The 12,981-nt window shown below is 37.2% G+C and overlaps 1 protein-coding gene across 1 annotated transcript in view; it reads left to right on the forward strand.

Moving 5' to 3' along the window:
* LOC135729654 (transmembrane protein 132C) overlaps positions 1 to 12,981 on the forward strand; it is a 287,538-nt gene that overhangs the window by 149,114 nt on the left and 125,443 nt on the right. The window contains exon 3 of the mRNA XM_065247459.2: positions 7,544 to 7,687. Coding sequence (XP_065103531.1) covers positions 7,544 to 7,687 — 144 coding nt within the window. The remainder of the gene's footprint in view (positions 1 to 7,543; positions 7,688 to 12,981) is intronic.

Raw genomic sequence — 12,981 nt, forward strand, 5'->3', positions numbered from 1 at the left:
CCTGATGCGTTCTTCCAGCCGCTGTCCGCTGCTACCAAACTACCACTATTTTACAACATAAGAAGGCGCGACACAACATGAAACTTTGCTCGAAGTATCACCTGGATCTCTACACATGAACGCGAGCATTGAGAACATTGTTTGTGTACACAGAGTTTACTAAAAAGAAAGGTTTTGTACAACTGACTTTGGCTGTTATGATGTCCGCTCGTCATCTCTGCCAGACATAAATAATCGATTTCCGAATGCGAATGAATGAATATCATATGAGGCTCCTTTTTCAACTAGAAGGTCAATATTGTTTTTCACTTGCGACAAAACAACAAATTATCCGTGCATTTTTATGGAACAATGCTTTAGGAGATTTCAATCTTTACTCTCCTCCCTCCTTGCGTCGCAATTGGAGATCGATACATCTTGACTGGGAAGAAGGCGGCGAGCGGACGCCAAATCATCCAAAGTCAGTTGTTCAAAACATTCTTTTTAGTTAACTCTGTATTCACAAACAATGTTCTCAATGCTTGAGTTCACGTGTAGAGACACAGGCGATACTTCGAGCAAAATATCATGTTGTGTTGAGCCTTCTTAGTGTTGTTAAAATAGCGATTTTGATGCTCACAGCATATTGAAGGCATAGCTTCTTGTTCTTTAGCGACCACTTCAGGTCCTCAAAATGGCGGAAGACAAGTGAGTGACGTCAGCTGATATCCAAGTGACAATTAAAGACAAAAGAAAAGTCATCTGTAACAAAACAAACCGGCAAACTTCACCCATTACTTAAACCCCACCAAAAGTCTGTAAATATTAAATGTTTAAAGCCTTTGGCTTACATGACCAATTTTTAGTTTCTCCGATCTCAAGATCTTGTTTACAGAGAAATGAAATATGCTGTGCCAAACTCTGCTCCTGCAGATCTGCCTTACGTAAGAGTTAAAATCCAACCGTGCCTTAAAACCTTTGGTGTTGGTCTTCAAAAGGACCCAGAGACTTTGATTGGCTGGTTCAGGTGTGTTTGAACAAACTTTGCTGAAGGGCAGCTTACCCTTAGCAATTCTGAGGGCTGATGAAATGGACCCTTTTCACATACATACATATTTATGCTTAATTTAGCAGATAAGACCGGTGTAGAGTTTAATGGCATCACTACACAAACTTCTTCAAACTGGCTTTAGTGACATAGTGTTATTATTAACATTTCAACTGTAAAAACCATTAAAACCTGTTTAAGAGTTAGTTTAATGAAATATATTTTCTCAGTCATAAGGGTTGGTGGGTGTGATTATTTTCTTGATTGATTTATGACATTTTGTCCAAACCTCGGACCATGTGAAGGTTTCCAGTAACAAATAGGGCCAATAGAGTGCTGCGGGGTGACATATTTTTGTAGGCTAACCTGGAAGTTAGCATTCATTTTCCCATAGACTTTTGGATTATCGCAAAAAAAATATGCTCTGTGTTTTAAGGTGACATAGAATGATTGAATGATGGGGTATTTATCCTTGTTCTGTGATGTGACATGTAGACAAAAAAAATTTTGTTTGGGTCTGTAATGCCTTAGAAGCTTCCTAAAAACCTCTCCAGATAGCTCTATTAGGGTGGGGGATTTTAAACAAGTGGTTTTGCACCTATTTGGCTCCCCCTACTGGCTTAACTTTCAATCTCATTACTGATTGGCTGACTTTGCTGCCAATCAAAAAATGTAGCCATTTTTTTTAAAGTGGAGGGGCAGTGAGATGCCTGTGATGTCATAAGCATCAGTTTTTCAGATTGAGCCGTTTTCTGGCTGACATTTCTAAAAGAGGAATTTCTATGAGACTGAGGTTGTTTTCACATATGTTGGTGCGCACCGTGGTGCGGCCTCGGAGCGCACCAAAATACATTGTATCATTTTTCAGTTAGTGCGGTCCGTGTTCACATATATATATTTTTTACTTTATTCGAAATGCCGCACCGTACACCATGTGACAACGGTCAGCGCTGTCATTGGTCTCTGACAGCTCTTACCGTCTCATGACCACCCCCACGTTTCCACGACAACCAGCTTGACAGGGAGAGCGCAGCTATCAAGATGTGGAGATAAACGATGCACGTCTTTGCGAAGTTTCTTTGCTTTAACGCGAAATTGCGTAGCTGTTCTATTAAAGCCTTTCTCACGGAGCCGTTTGCTAAAAGCCCGTAATGTCACTATTTGTGTGTGGAGGACAGCTATGCATTTATAAAATCATCAGCTCAAACGTAAAGGAGACAGCGAATCTCTATGCAACGGACCAGGATTGGCTTGTTTGTTGTTAACCCACAATATAACACCCGGCTCACGTCACAACGAAAGCCCAGTGGCTCAAACATGTGGAGAACTTCCTGTATTTGGTTCGGCCCGAGGTCCAGCAGTGTTCACACCACAGGTGGGTCGCCCCAGAGTTCGGCAACAGCCGCTCCGAGACCACCTGTTTAGAGCGGTCTCGGAGCGGTCGTTTAGTGCGCACCCGAGTGCGGCTGTTGTGTTCACACTGACCCAAACGCACCGTACTCGGAGCGACACGTCATTTGGGTCGACCTAAACAGTGTATATGTGAAAACACCCTGTTTAGCATGTCTAGCACTTTTTGTATGTTCGTGAATGCGGGTAGACTATTCAACAAAGACAAGGTAAAAATGTTTTTTTCCTTCTCTGTCCCCTTTAACAAAAGTTTATGACCCTTGCATGTTTTGAAGTAAAAATTTGGCTTTCTAGTAAAATTCAATAGTAAATTTCTTCTCTAGCTGTTCTTTTGTGAAAAAGGGAATTCTGCAGTAACGTTTGCTATGGTCCATCGTTTCCCTTTTTACCGCTGTGCAGTTTAGCTTAATCTTCTGTAACAAACACAGAAATGGTCCATATGCTGTTGTTTACAATCCTTGTATAATAAGCATTGTCAAATCAGCCATAGAAATGTAATCAGCAATTGGACTGGTTGCTTTGTGGCTTTGTAGACCGACACATATCTGTTATATTGTAGCATTTTTGTAATTGTCTTGTAATCTAATCTGTAGATCAGCTGGAGATGGTTTCTTAAAGATTTATGGAGTAATGACTTAGCATCAGCTGTACATGTTAGTTTATCCACATGGGCATTATGCTTCTGTAGAGAATAACTTACCCTCATAATGAGTTGATCTACTGTGACATTACAATCTGCCACCCTTTCAAAGTTTCAGCATTCAAGACCAACAACTGATTCGGGGACAGTGCCCTGTTCTCTGAAAATACATGTGCACTATATCCCATGTATTTCTAATACATTACTGTATACAATAGCCAGTCAATAGCTGTTCTCAGACCTGCTGTCCCAATCCTCAGATCATTATTTTCCATCTGATCACATCTGTTCGCAGGCCAGCTTTAACAAATTTAATGAACCACTGTGAGCTTGAACAAACGCACATTGACATCCAATGGTGAAACCAATTAGGAATCGGAGGGCCGGTCTGCATGGATCAGAGGAGACTTGTAATGAGAGATGTGTGACTAAGCTAGACCTCTCTCGTTTCGGGTGTCTTTCCATCTGTTATCCCTCCTGGGTCAATTATGGGCCCCTGTCTCATGCTAATGTGGTCCCACCCCCAACTGAGCCTTTTGATTGGCTGTTTGCTGCCCATTTGTCATCCTATTACGGTCATGTGGACTGGTGTGTACCCCTGTTACCTGCTACCCTTGCTGCTATTGCTTGCCCTCCGAGTGAGTCGGAGCGTGGAGAGAATGAAATCTATTCAACCTCAGATCCACTTCGCTCTTTCATTACTGTTGACACGCTTGTGTGTCTGGGTGAATTGGCCTAAATTTTACACTTTTCTTTTCTGTCAGCCTTTCAGTTTGACCATTTTCCCATTGTACTGTACTTTTTATGTGTGTGTGCACGGCTATTTTATTTTATTATGCGATATAGACCCTCTAACTCTTGGAGCCTTATGGGAAATTTAGATATGTGAATGTGCGCTATGAAGGCAGTTTTGTTTGGGGAATTGGAAGGAGGGCATGATGATTTGGTCATGACCAGTGTTGGACTAGTTACTCAAAAATGTAATATATTACTCATTACTAGTTACTTTCAAAAGTTATATTATTACTTTACATATTACTCCCAGACAACAGTAATTTGTTAAACTACTAGTTACATTGCTTTTTCATTAAACCCCCCCAAAAAATTGGTAAATGCATAATTTTTGCAGTCTGTGAATCCATTTTTTATCAACTTGTAATTTATGCAGAATGGAAAACGCTAGCTAGCTTTCTGCATTGGTGACGTTGTGACAAAACCATCACCAATGCAGAAAGCTAGCTAGTGTAGCCATGTTTTGTTGATGTAATGGTTATATTATTAATGTTGCTTGTTATATATACACTGTACATTTATATAACTAGTTACTTGCAGTGGCGGCTTGTGACTGCTCATCCGAGGGGCACAAATTCAAAATATGTGTTTGGAGTGTCATGTGTGTTGCTTGTGTTTTCAAAATATGTATTCTGCATGTCAAGTGATCCTATGTGCATCACGTGTTTTGTCAAAATAAGTGCCTGCTGCACACGCGTCAAAACCGTTTATGATAAAAGAGACGGTGACGTTCACAAAATACATGCAAGACACTCCCTTAACATTAAACTCTGATTACACATGAGATTATGCGAGTATCTGGCAAACGCGACTGTCTCTTTTATCATAAACTCTTTAGATGTATCTGCAGCAGGCTCATATCTTGACAAAACACGTGATGCACATAGGTTCACTTGACGCGCAAAACAAATATTTTTGGTAAGTGTATAAAAGTCCCAGGTTGTGTATTGCACAGGTTTGGTTCTGGAAAATGAAAACTGGTGAGTGTTTGTAATCTTTGTATGCGTGTTTGTTGCCCAATAAATGATAATAGATAAAGAATATGCATGTGGTTATTTCAATGTTTTATGGCAGATGAAATGAAGTTTTGTTTGGAAAGTAACAAACCGTGATAAACAACATAAAACATTAACATTAAACACCAATGCACAATACCCTACACCCCTACACAGATCCGTGTATACATTTAACGCCAGCATTCAAATCATGCTTTGTGTTAATGATGGCGGTGTAATAATGTGTATGTTGCTAAAATTTTCAAAATCGTTAAATGCTAAAACTGGTTGTTCAGAAAGATCTTGAAAAAGCTTTTAAATGAGACCAAGATCATGGTTATGGGTTCAAGAATAACAAAATACTAGCTCTTTGAAACTTGAAAATCATCACTTTTTGTCCCACGTTTTCCAGTAAAATTCAAGAAAATGTGTGACCTAATTATGAAAATTATAAAGTTTTTTGCTATAACTTTTTAAAATTTTGAGCTAATGACCTGAATCTTTCAGGATAAGCTGTTCGCCATATCCTCTACATATTCTACATTTAAAGTGTCAGATATACATAAAAAAAAACCACTAATTACACCAAATAACACTCTTTATTCAGAATTTTGCTAATAACCCCAAGATTGGCTCCAAGATCTCATTTGTTTTAAACCAAAGGGTATTGTATCTAAACTCCTTTACAAGTTTTAGATTTAAAAACGAAAATATTCAAGTCATAACTATTTTATTGTTTTACAATACATTTCACCCACATTAAGATAGGGTCAAATCTTTTAGAATCAAATCTGATGCAAGGTGGTATATATAGCTTTACTATTTGACACAAGATACATTTCGCACACATTCTAATATATACAGACATCTACTACATGGCCATACGGCTGCTTCAAATCTTTGTCCATTCAAGCAGATTTCAAATGTAGAAATTTATTAAAATGTCGTTCACTTGTAGTTTAGCAATTAAACTAAATGTCTATTACAATTTTAAGAATGTCTTTACTGAACTTCAGCAAAAATAATGTCGATTTTACAAACAACAGACTTTGGCGAGCTCGCACGGCCAGTAGTTAAACATGAAAGGTGGTGACTGAAAACGAGAAGATACCTATGGTTCTTCCGGTGGTGTTAACAATAAAAACTCAGAAATTTCGGCATCAACAAACCAACAGAAGCATTATTTTCAACAACACCGCGCGCCGCCTGAGGAAATCTTGAGTTTCGTTGAGCGGAACCAAAAAGTCAGCCGCGACAGCGGAGTTAGTCACATACTGTACCTAGTAATAATAATAATAGTCACAGTGCCTCAACCTCATATTACACCGTGTCATTGTACTGTACATCCCACAATTTTTTTTAAAGTTTGGGTACAAGGCAAATCACCTTAAAATTTATATACACTGTTAGAAAAATATGTCAAAATATGTACCCCAGCTGGCACTAGGGCAATTACCTTTAAAAAGGTCCTAATATCTACCATTACTGTAGCTACATATATTTACCAATATGTACCTTTGTGATACTATTATGTATATTTAAGTGCAAAGCTATACTTTTTGAAAGGGTGTCACCACTGGGACAGCTAGGGTAAAAAAAATTCTGACATTGTGGACATGATATCGGTGTATATGATATTTCATTTTGGACACTATTATGTGTATAGCTCAAATGGTGGCCGCATGGCACGAGCAACACCAAGATTGCAGGTTTGATTCCCATGACATACTGATGTAATGCCTTTAAATTCACTTTGGATAAAAGCGCCTGCCAAATACATAAATGTAAATGTTGTTTTAACCTATACTTGGAATGTAGCAGCTACTGTATGTCATCCATGTAAAATCTTTAAACATAAATTATCTCACTGAAGCAAAGACAAGTATTTCTTGTTCTTATATCAGCACATTTTAATACTGATTAATAGCTCTGAATATATCTGAGTGGATTATCCAGAACATAAGTAGAGGCTATGAAACCAGCTGCTGGGGGCTGTACACAGCTATGAGAGCTCTCCAGCTAACAAAAATGAAAGCTTAGAATGGTTTTCATCAGGTACCTGGATAAATGAAAAACTTACAGGTGAATTATTATCCAGTAGGTCAAGTGTAGTCCACAGAGGAAAGAGATATAGAGAGACTAAAGTACTTAAACAGTTGCAAAGCTCATTCAACTCCATATAAAGCTCATATTTAGTATAATGGTCAGATTGGTAGCAGAAAGTGATGGGTCATGTGGAGAGTGGTCTGCGGAGTTGACATTCAAGTAGTGCATTATTATGGTAATCTGCTGGCATGAGTAAATGCTGTGTGTCGATGGGAAATGGAAGGTAATAGCTATATAGATGCTTGAACTGGGCTTTTAAAATGGTACATTGTAACAGCCCTCATGTGCATTAGGATTGTGTGCAATTCATCCGGTGAAGTACTCAGTTATATCGAAAGTGCTTATTAAAACTAAACTAGTGGACTACCTGGCCTGATACTGCTCTTTTTGTTTTGTATTCATTTACAGTCTTTAATTTTCCTCTGTTAATGGGCAGAAGGTTAAAAATATTTTTTATACAAAATCATTCTTAAAAATGCATCTCATGTGAATGGTCATATCAGGTTATAGTTTTTTCTTGTTGAACTTTCTTGTGAAGTGCTCATTGTTTGTTTCTCTTTCTCCTCACTGCAGGGTGAAGTTAAAAGATGGTGTGGCATTCCTTGGTGCTCGACCCAGTAACCCCACGCTGTGGATGGTTAGTCAGGACGTGAGAACAGAAGGTCATAGGGTTGTGACCCTGCACTGTCGTCGTAAGGAGTCCAGCTATGGAATGAGGTCAGTTCTGCATCAGCTCTTTCTTCTAATGGCTGGCCTATCAGGTTGCACAGTGGTCTATGACAATGTGAGTTTCTCATACGCCGCTGTTAGGATTTGTCAAATAGGAAGTAAAAAATAGTCGGTGAAACTATATTTAACTAAAACTAGAAATATTAACATGAAAAAAGTGGGAAAATGTGGCCCTAAAATTATTTAGATACTTTAAAATATATGAATGTCAACAAAACATCAAACCAAGAAAGTTTCAAATGATAAAACGATATGAACCTGTCTGTGAAATCCAGGTTAAAGTCACATAATGAGATTTGGAGCATCAATATTTGATTTCACTTATTGATTTCATGTTAATTTCAATCTTTGACATGACCTTACTCGCCCAATATTAAAGATATCAAGGTTATATTTTCATAGAATGCAAGATGATTATATGTAGAAAACAGACTGGGTTATTTGGTCACACATCTTATGTGGCTACTTTGTGTAAAGTTAAGGGGAACAGACTGTACATGTACTTAAATTTGGAGCAGTTAAAGTAATTGGAAAATGTCTCAGTAGAGTGAAGTTACAGTAGTTAAAAAAAGTAAGGCATCTATTGCAATGAATTTGTAAATTTTTAATGTGACCAAATCCGTTTTGAAGCCGCTCTACAGTATGTTTAAAATGTTTTAAATGGAACATGCGAGGATTTTCTCCCTTATCAAATATTAAAATTAGGATTAGAATAACAAGTCTTGGACATCAACAGAGATATTAAGGAAGTGCTTTAATACCATGTGATGGACTTTAGAGTGTGGTTTGGAAGATACTTTGAAGTTGTTAGAAGTCACAGTAATATTCAGACGTCTAGGATAGGACTAATTTAACATTGTTTAAACAGCGTGGGGTAAAACAGCATAACAAATCCACGCTATATGCATGTCTGTGCATGTTAATCTTGCCTGATAGGAACCGTTAAAAACCTTTCTCCATTCCTGTTAGTACAAGAGTATTAAATCAGTGATCCGAGAGTTGCTCCGTCCATTTCTGAATCTTATTTGCATGCTCAAATTAATCTGGAAAATAAGAGGCTGTGTTGATGGATGCAAAAGAAAAAAGCACACACATTTGCAGTCTTTGTGCGTCATCATGCTCATAATTACATTTCTCAACACATCTGGAAATAACGTTAATGAACTGGGCACTACATTGACAGGTGTAATTTTACGCATTAAATGTGGTTTGGTGGATGTATGTGAACTCAAAAGATTAAGCCCAGCGCTGTCATAAGTTTCGCATTCAAGCATTAATATCTAGTAAACAGGGCTTTTGCATTTTATCATGCACCTAGCAATTAAAACCTAAAGAGAGTTTGTCTTTTTCACCATAGCTGAATGGGGCTTTTGAATAAAATTGGTTTTTAATCATGCAGAAAATTGGTTTGCCTTGTTGTTTTTCTTAAGCTGAATTTGAGTTGAATTCAATTATTATTGAATGACTTTGGATTTCTTTTGGATCCATGAGTTTGTTTACAACTAATTCTGTTTTATACCCAACATCTGTTTTCCAACCACGTGCAATAAATACAGGTGTAAATGGGCTGCACAATATTTAAAGATTAAATCCTCATGTAGCGCTATGCATTGCATTTGTAGGAAAAACTGATCAATGGTCAACAGTTATTGACTGCCACTAGTACTGGTAATCTTTCATTTGGAAAATTATGAAAAGACTTTAGAAAACTTGTCCAGTTTGTTCGATATCAACATACAAATCATGTGAAAGTACACTTAATAATAGTGCTCTACTATCTTGACATTACACTAGGTCATGTTTTGATTCCTATGTGACATTTCAAAAGTTGTAAATTCCCATTACAGTGGTCACATGAGACAGATATAAGTCGAATGTTACTACAGGACAAACTCTGACCACCTTTTCAATTTTTTGCCCAGGCAAGATTTTAAGACCAGGTGAAAACAAATCCTTTAAATTTCTGGGTTTTCTAAGATACTTATAAAACCTAGGAAGCCAGGCAAACAATGTAAACAGCAGGATACTAAAAGATTAATAAGACATTTTTTCTGGTTTGTTTTTATATGTTTGGACAGCTGTTTCAATAAAAATCTTATAGGAGTATATATGTGGGAATCTAGAGTCTCTTAAAAACTACCAAGAGAGGACTGTATGTTGAATTCATTCTGCTTGGATAAAAGGAGGACATCTTGGCCATGACCTGAAACAAACATAATGCTAGTGATAGAAGTAGATTTCAAAGCAGCTTTTGGATACTTTTTTGTGTTGATTTCTTTTGGCCATTTTGAGGTTGAATTACAGTTTGTGGTGGAATTTTACAACTGACACAAAAGTACATCGGTACAATGCTGTAAAATGAATTCTTCTGAAATTCATATTTAAAACAGCTTTCATTTCTAAAACTTTCAACAAAACAGAAATATGCTTTTTTTAATTTTTTTAAAGGAATAGTTCACACAAATGTTTAATTAATTTTCAATGTCAAAGTCATTTACTTCCATTATGTTGTCATACTATCGGTTGAAAGTTTAGGATGACTTTAGGTTAACATTTCTCATGATCATAAAAACCATTAGAACTCAAGTTGAATGTAATTGCTTAAACTTACTTTTAAAACTAAAATTTTATTGAGTAAAAATGTTTGAAATAGATTACTTATATAAATATTGAAGAAAAAAGCCAATAGGAGCCAATAATAGATGTCATCTGCCTCATCATTCTTTAAAATTCATCTCAGGGTGAAACCTCAAGAAACTTCTTCATAAAATGCCAAGCGATTTTACTAAATTCTAGACAGGAAAGGGCGACTACACTTCGGACGCTAAAATATTACAGATTTGACTTATTTTAGATAGGAGTGGGATAATGCCACTTTTTCATACCGATCCGATTTCAATACCTGAATTCTGAGTATCAGCTGATACCAATCCCAATCCTATTATATTTCTTGATCCATTTAGAATTGTGTGTACACCCAAACATGAATATATACACACACACACACAAAATCTGGAGAATAACATGTCAGGTGTAAAAAAAACTATTTTAAAATGAGGTACAAGTTAAACAAATATTTCTGTTCTTAAATATTTATTAATAATGACAGTTTTTGAGTGGACATACGACTGAACAAATAAATAGTCCAGGTAAATTTTTACAGGTACGATACTACTCCAGTGCATTAAAATGCACCTATTTCATTGCTTAAAAACAATGTTATTTTGTGTATTTGGTATAATACAATGTATTCGCGTGGTTTAAGGTTAAAAAAAATGTTTGTAGCTCCAGATTTCACTCTCTTCCTAAAACGCACAGATTTGAAAAGCTCTTAGGAAGAGAGTGAAATCTGGAGCTACAAAACTGTTCGGTATGTGGAAGATAATGTGTTTTTTTAACCTTAAGCCACGCAAATAGCTAATCTGTACGTTGTGATTGGCCTGAATACCTCTAATGTCAGCAGGAAATGTGACGCTCCTTAACATGTTTGAAAGATTCAGTCACAATGCAATACTAACAGGAGTTAACCTTACAGGCTGTGAGTCCAAGCGGGAGGAATTTTGATAATGTCGGTCTTTACTACATCACCAATCCTAGAAAGTAAACTGTTGTCTACAATCTGCATGTTTGTTGTAGTCCAAGAAAAGAGAGACGATAACTCGCGTCATCATTTACTTTGGGGTATGAACCTTTTGCATATTGTTAACATGTACTAATACAAACTTATACACTAAAGGACATTTAAAATGTGAATCGGGCAATAAATGCTTCTTTACAGCGCATTCACACGGGGCGAAAGCGTTAACGCTTGACGGAAGGCTTGTCTGAAGTGTGGCCAACAGCCAATCACAGTGGCAGCAGCACATGCTCCGGTCTTCCATAGACGTAATTGGCTGGCTCTGCCTATTGCATAAGGCAATCTGATCGCTAGCGTTGCCACTTGAAAAGTTGAGAAATGTTAAACTTCTGCACGAGGAACGGCAGTGACGCGCCGCAGACGGATCCACAATTCAATTCGCCAACGCTTGACGTCACCCATTAAAGTGAATGGGAAGCGTCAATGCTTACGCCCCATGTGAATGTGCCGTAACTCCACGAGCACCACACCATTCAGTTTTTGTGAATTTAAATATCTTCATATGCATTTGTGTTCCGCATAAAGCTGTTGAATATATTAGGAAGACTTTGAATATAGTGTATAAAAACTGTGCTTTTATAATAGTCTGACTTTTATATAGCAGTAACAAACACGAGTAACGCACAGTATCGGATTTGAATCGGCCTGTTAGCCCGATCCAGCAAAAAAGGTCTATTTTTGTAAAACAATTTTGTCATTCCATTGCTTTAATGAGTTTACTCATTTTAAATGTGATAAATATAAGTGAAGAAGTGATCCTAAACTTTTGAACGGTAGGCTACTGTACCGATTTCTTTTTGTTACTTACAGTATATGTTATTTTGGTACCTGACAGCTCAGTCCTCATTCACTTTCATTATACAGAACAGTGGCCAGGAATATTTACAGTAAATGGTCTTCTTTGTTACATGAATTGAAAAAAAGTTTTAAGGTTAGGAGTGGAGATGTATTTATAATTTAATCATATATAATGAATTTGTGTTTTTTATACAGATGAAATGTGTATGTTTCTTGTTTCTACATATATGTGTTTATTCACATGTGGCTGTTCAAAACTCCAATACATTAAAACTGAAACTCCAATACAGTGAAACAGAGAAATAAAAAGTTGCCTTCCCTTAACTTGATATAGTGAAATTGAATGGAATATTAATCGAGTTACCCAGCTGCCTCAGTAATAGGGATTCCCTAGCCGTGTCACATGACAAATTTCTGCTTAATCCAGTCTGGCATTGATCTAAAACCTGGAGTTTATGTTTAAATAAAAGCATGTTAGCTTTAATCTAGGTCTTTTGAGATCCACCCAGACTCTAATCTCTCCAGCTGGCAGGGGCATTGCTTAAGAAGACAAAAGAAGCCCAAGTGAGATTACTGCGTATGATGCATATTCCTCCGGCACATCTCTCAATGCGCATGCAAGCATTATTTTTCCTTTCACATTTTATAGATATCTATTGTCCTATTCTTGTTTTTTTCTCATTTCATCTCTTTCTCATTACTCCAGTGCTGGATGGGTTTCTATCAGCATGCGGGACCTGTCATCCAGTCTCTGCGTTCTTCAATATTCTCTTCATCTGTGATAGAGGAACAAAGTCTTTGTGTGAATGGACAGCTGGGCAGGTCGATCCACTCAGGCTCCCACCTC

Source organism: Paramisgurnus dabryanus, chromosome 11 (assembly GCF_030506205.2).
Source record: "Paramisgurnus dabryanus chromosome 11, PD_genome_1.1, whole genome shotgun sequence".
NCBI classification, from domain to species: domain Eukaryota; kingdom Metazoa; phylum Chordata; class Actinopteri; order Cypriniformes; family Cobitidae; genus Paramisgurnus; species Paramisgurnus dabryanus.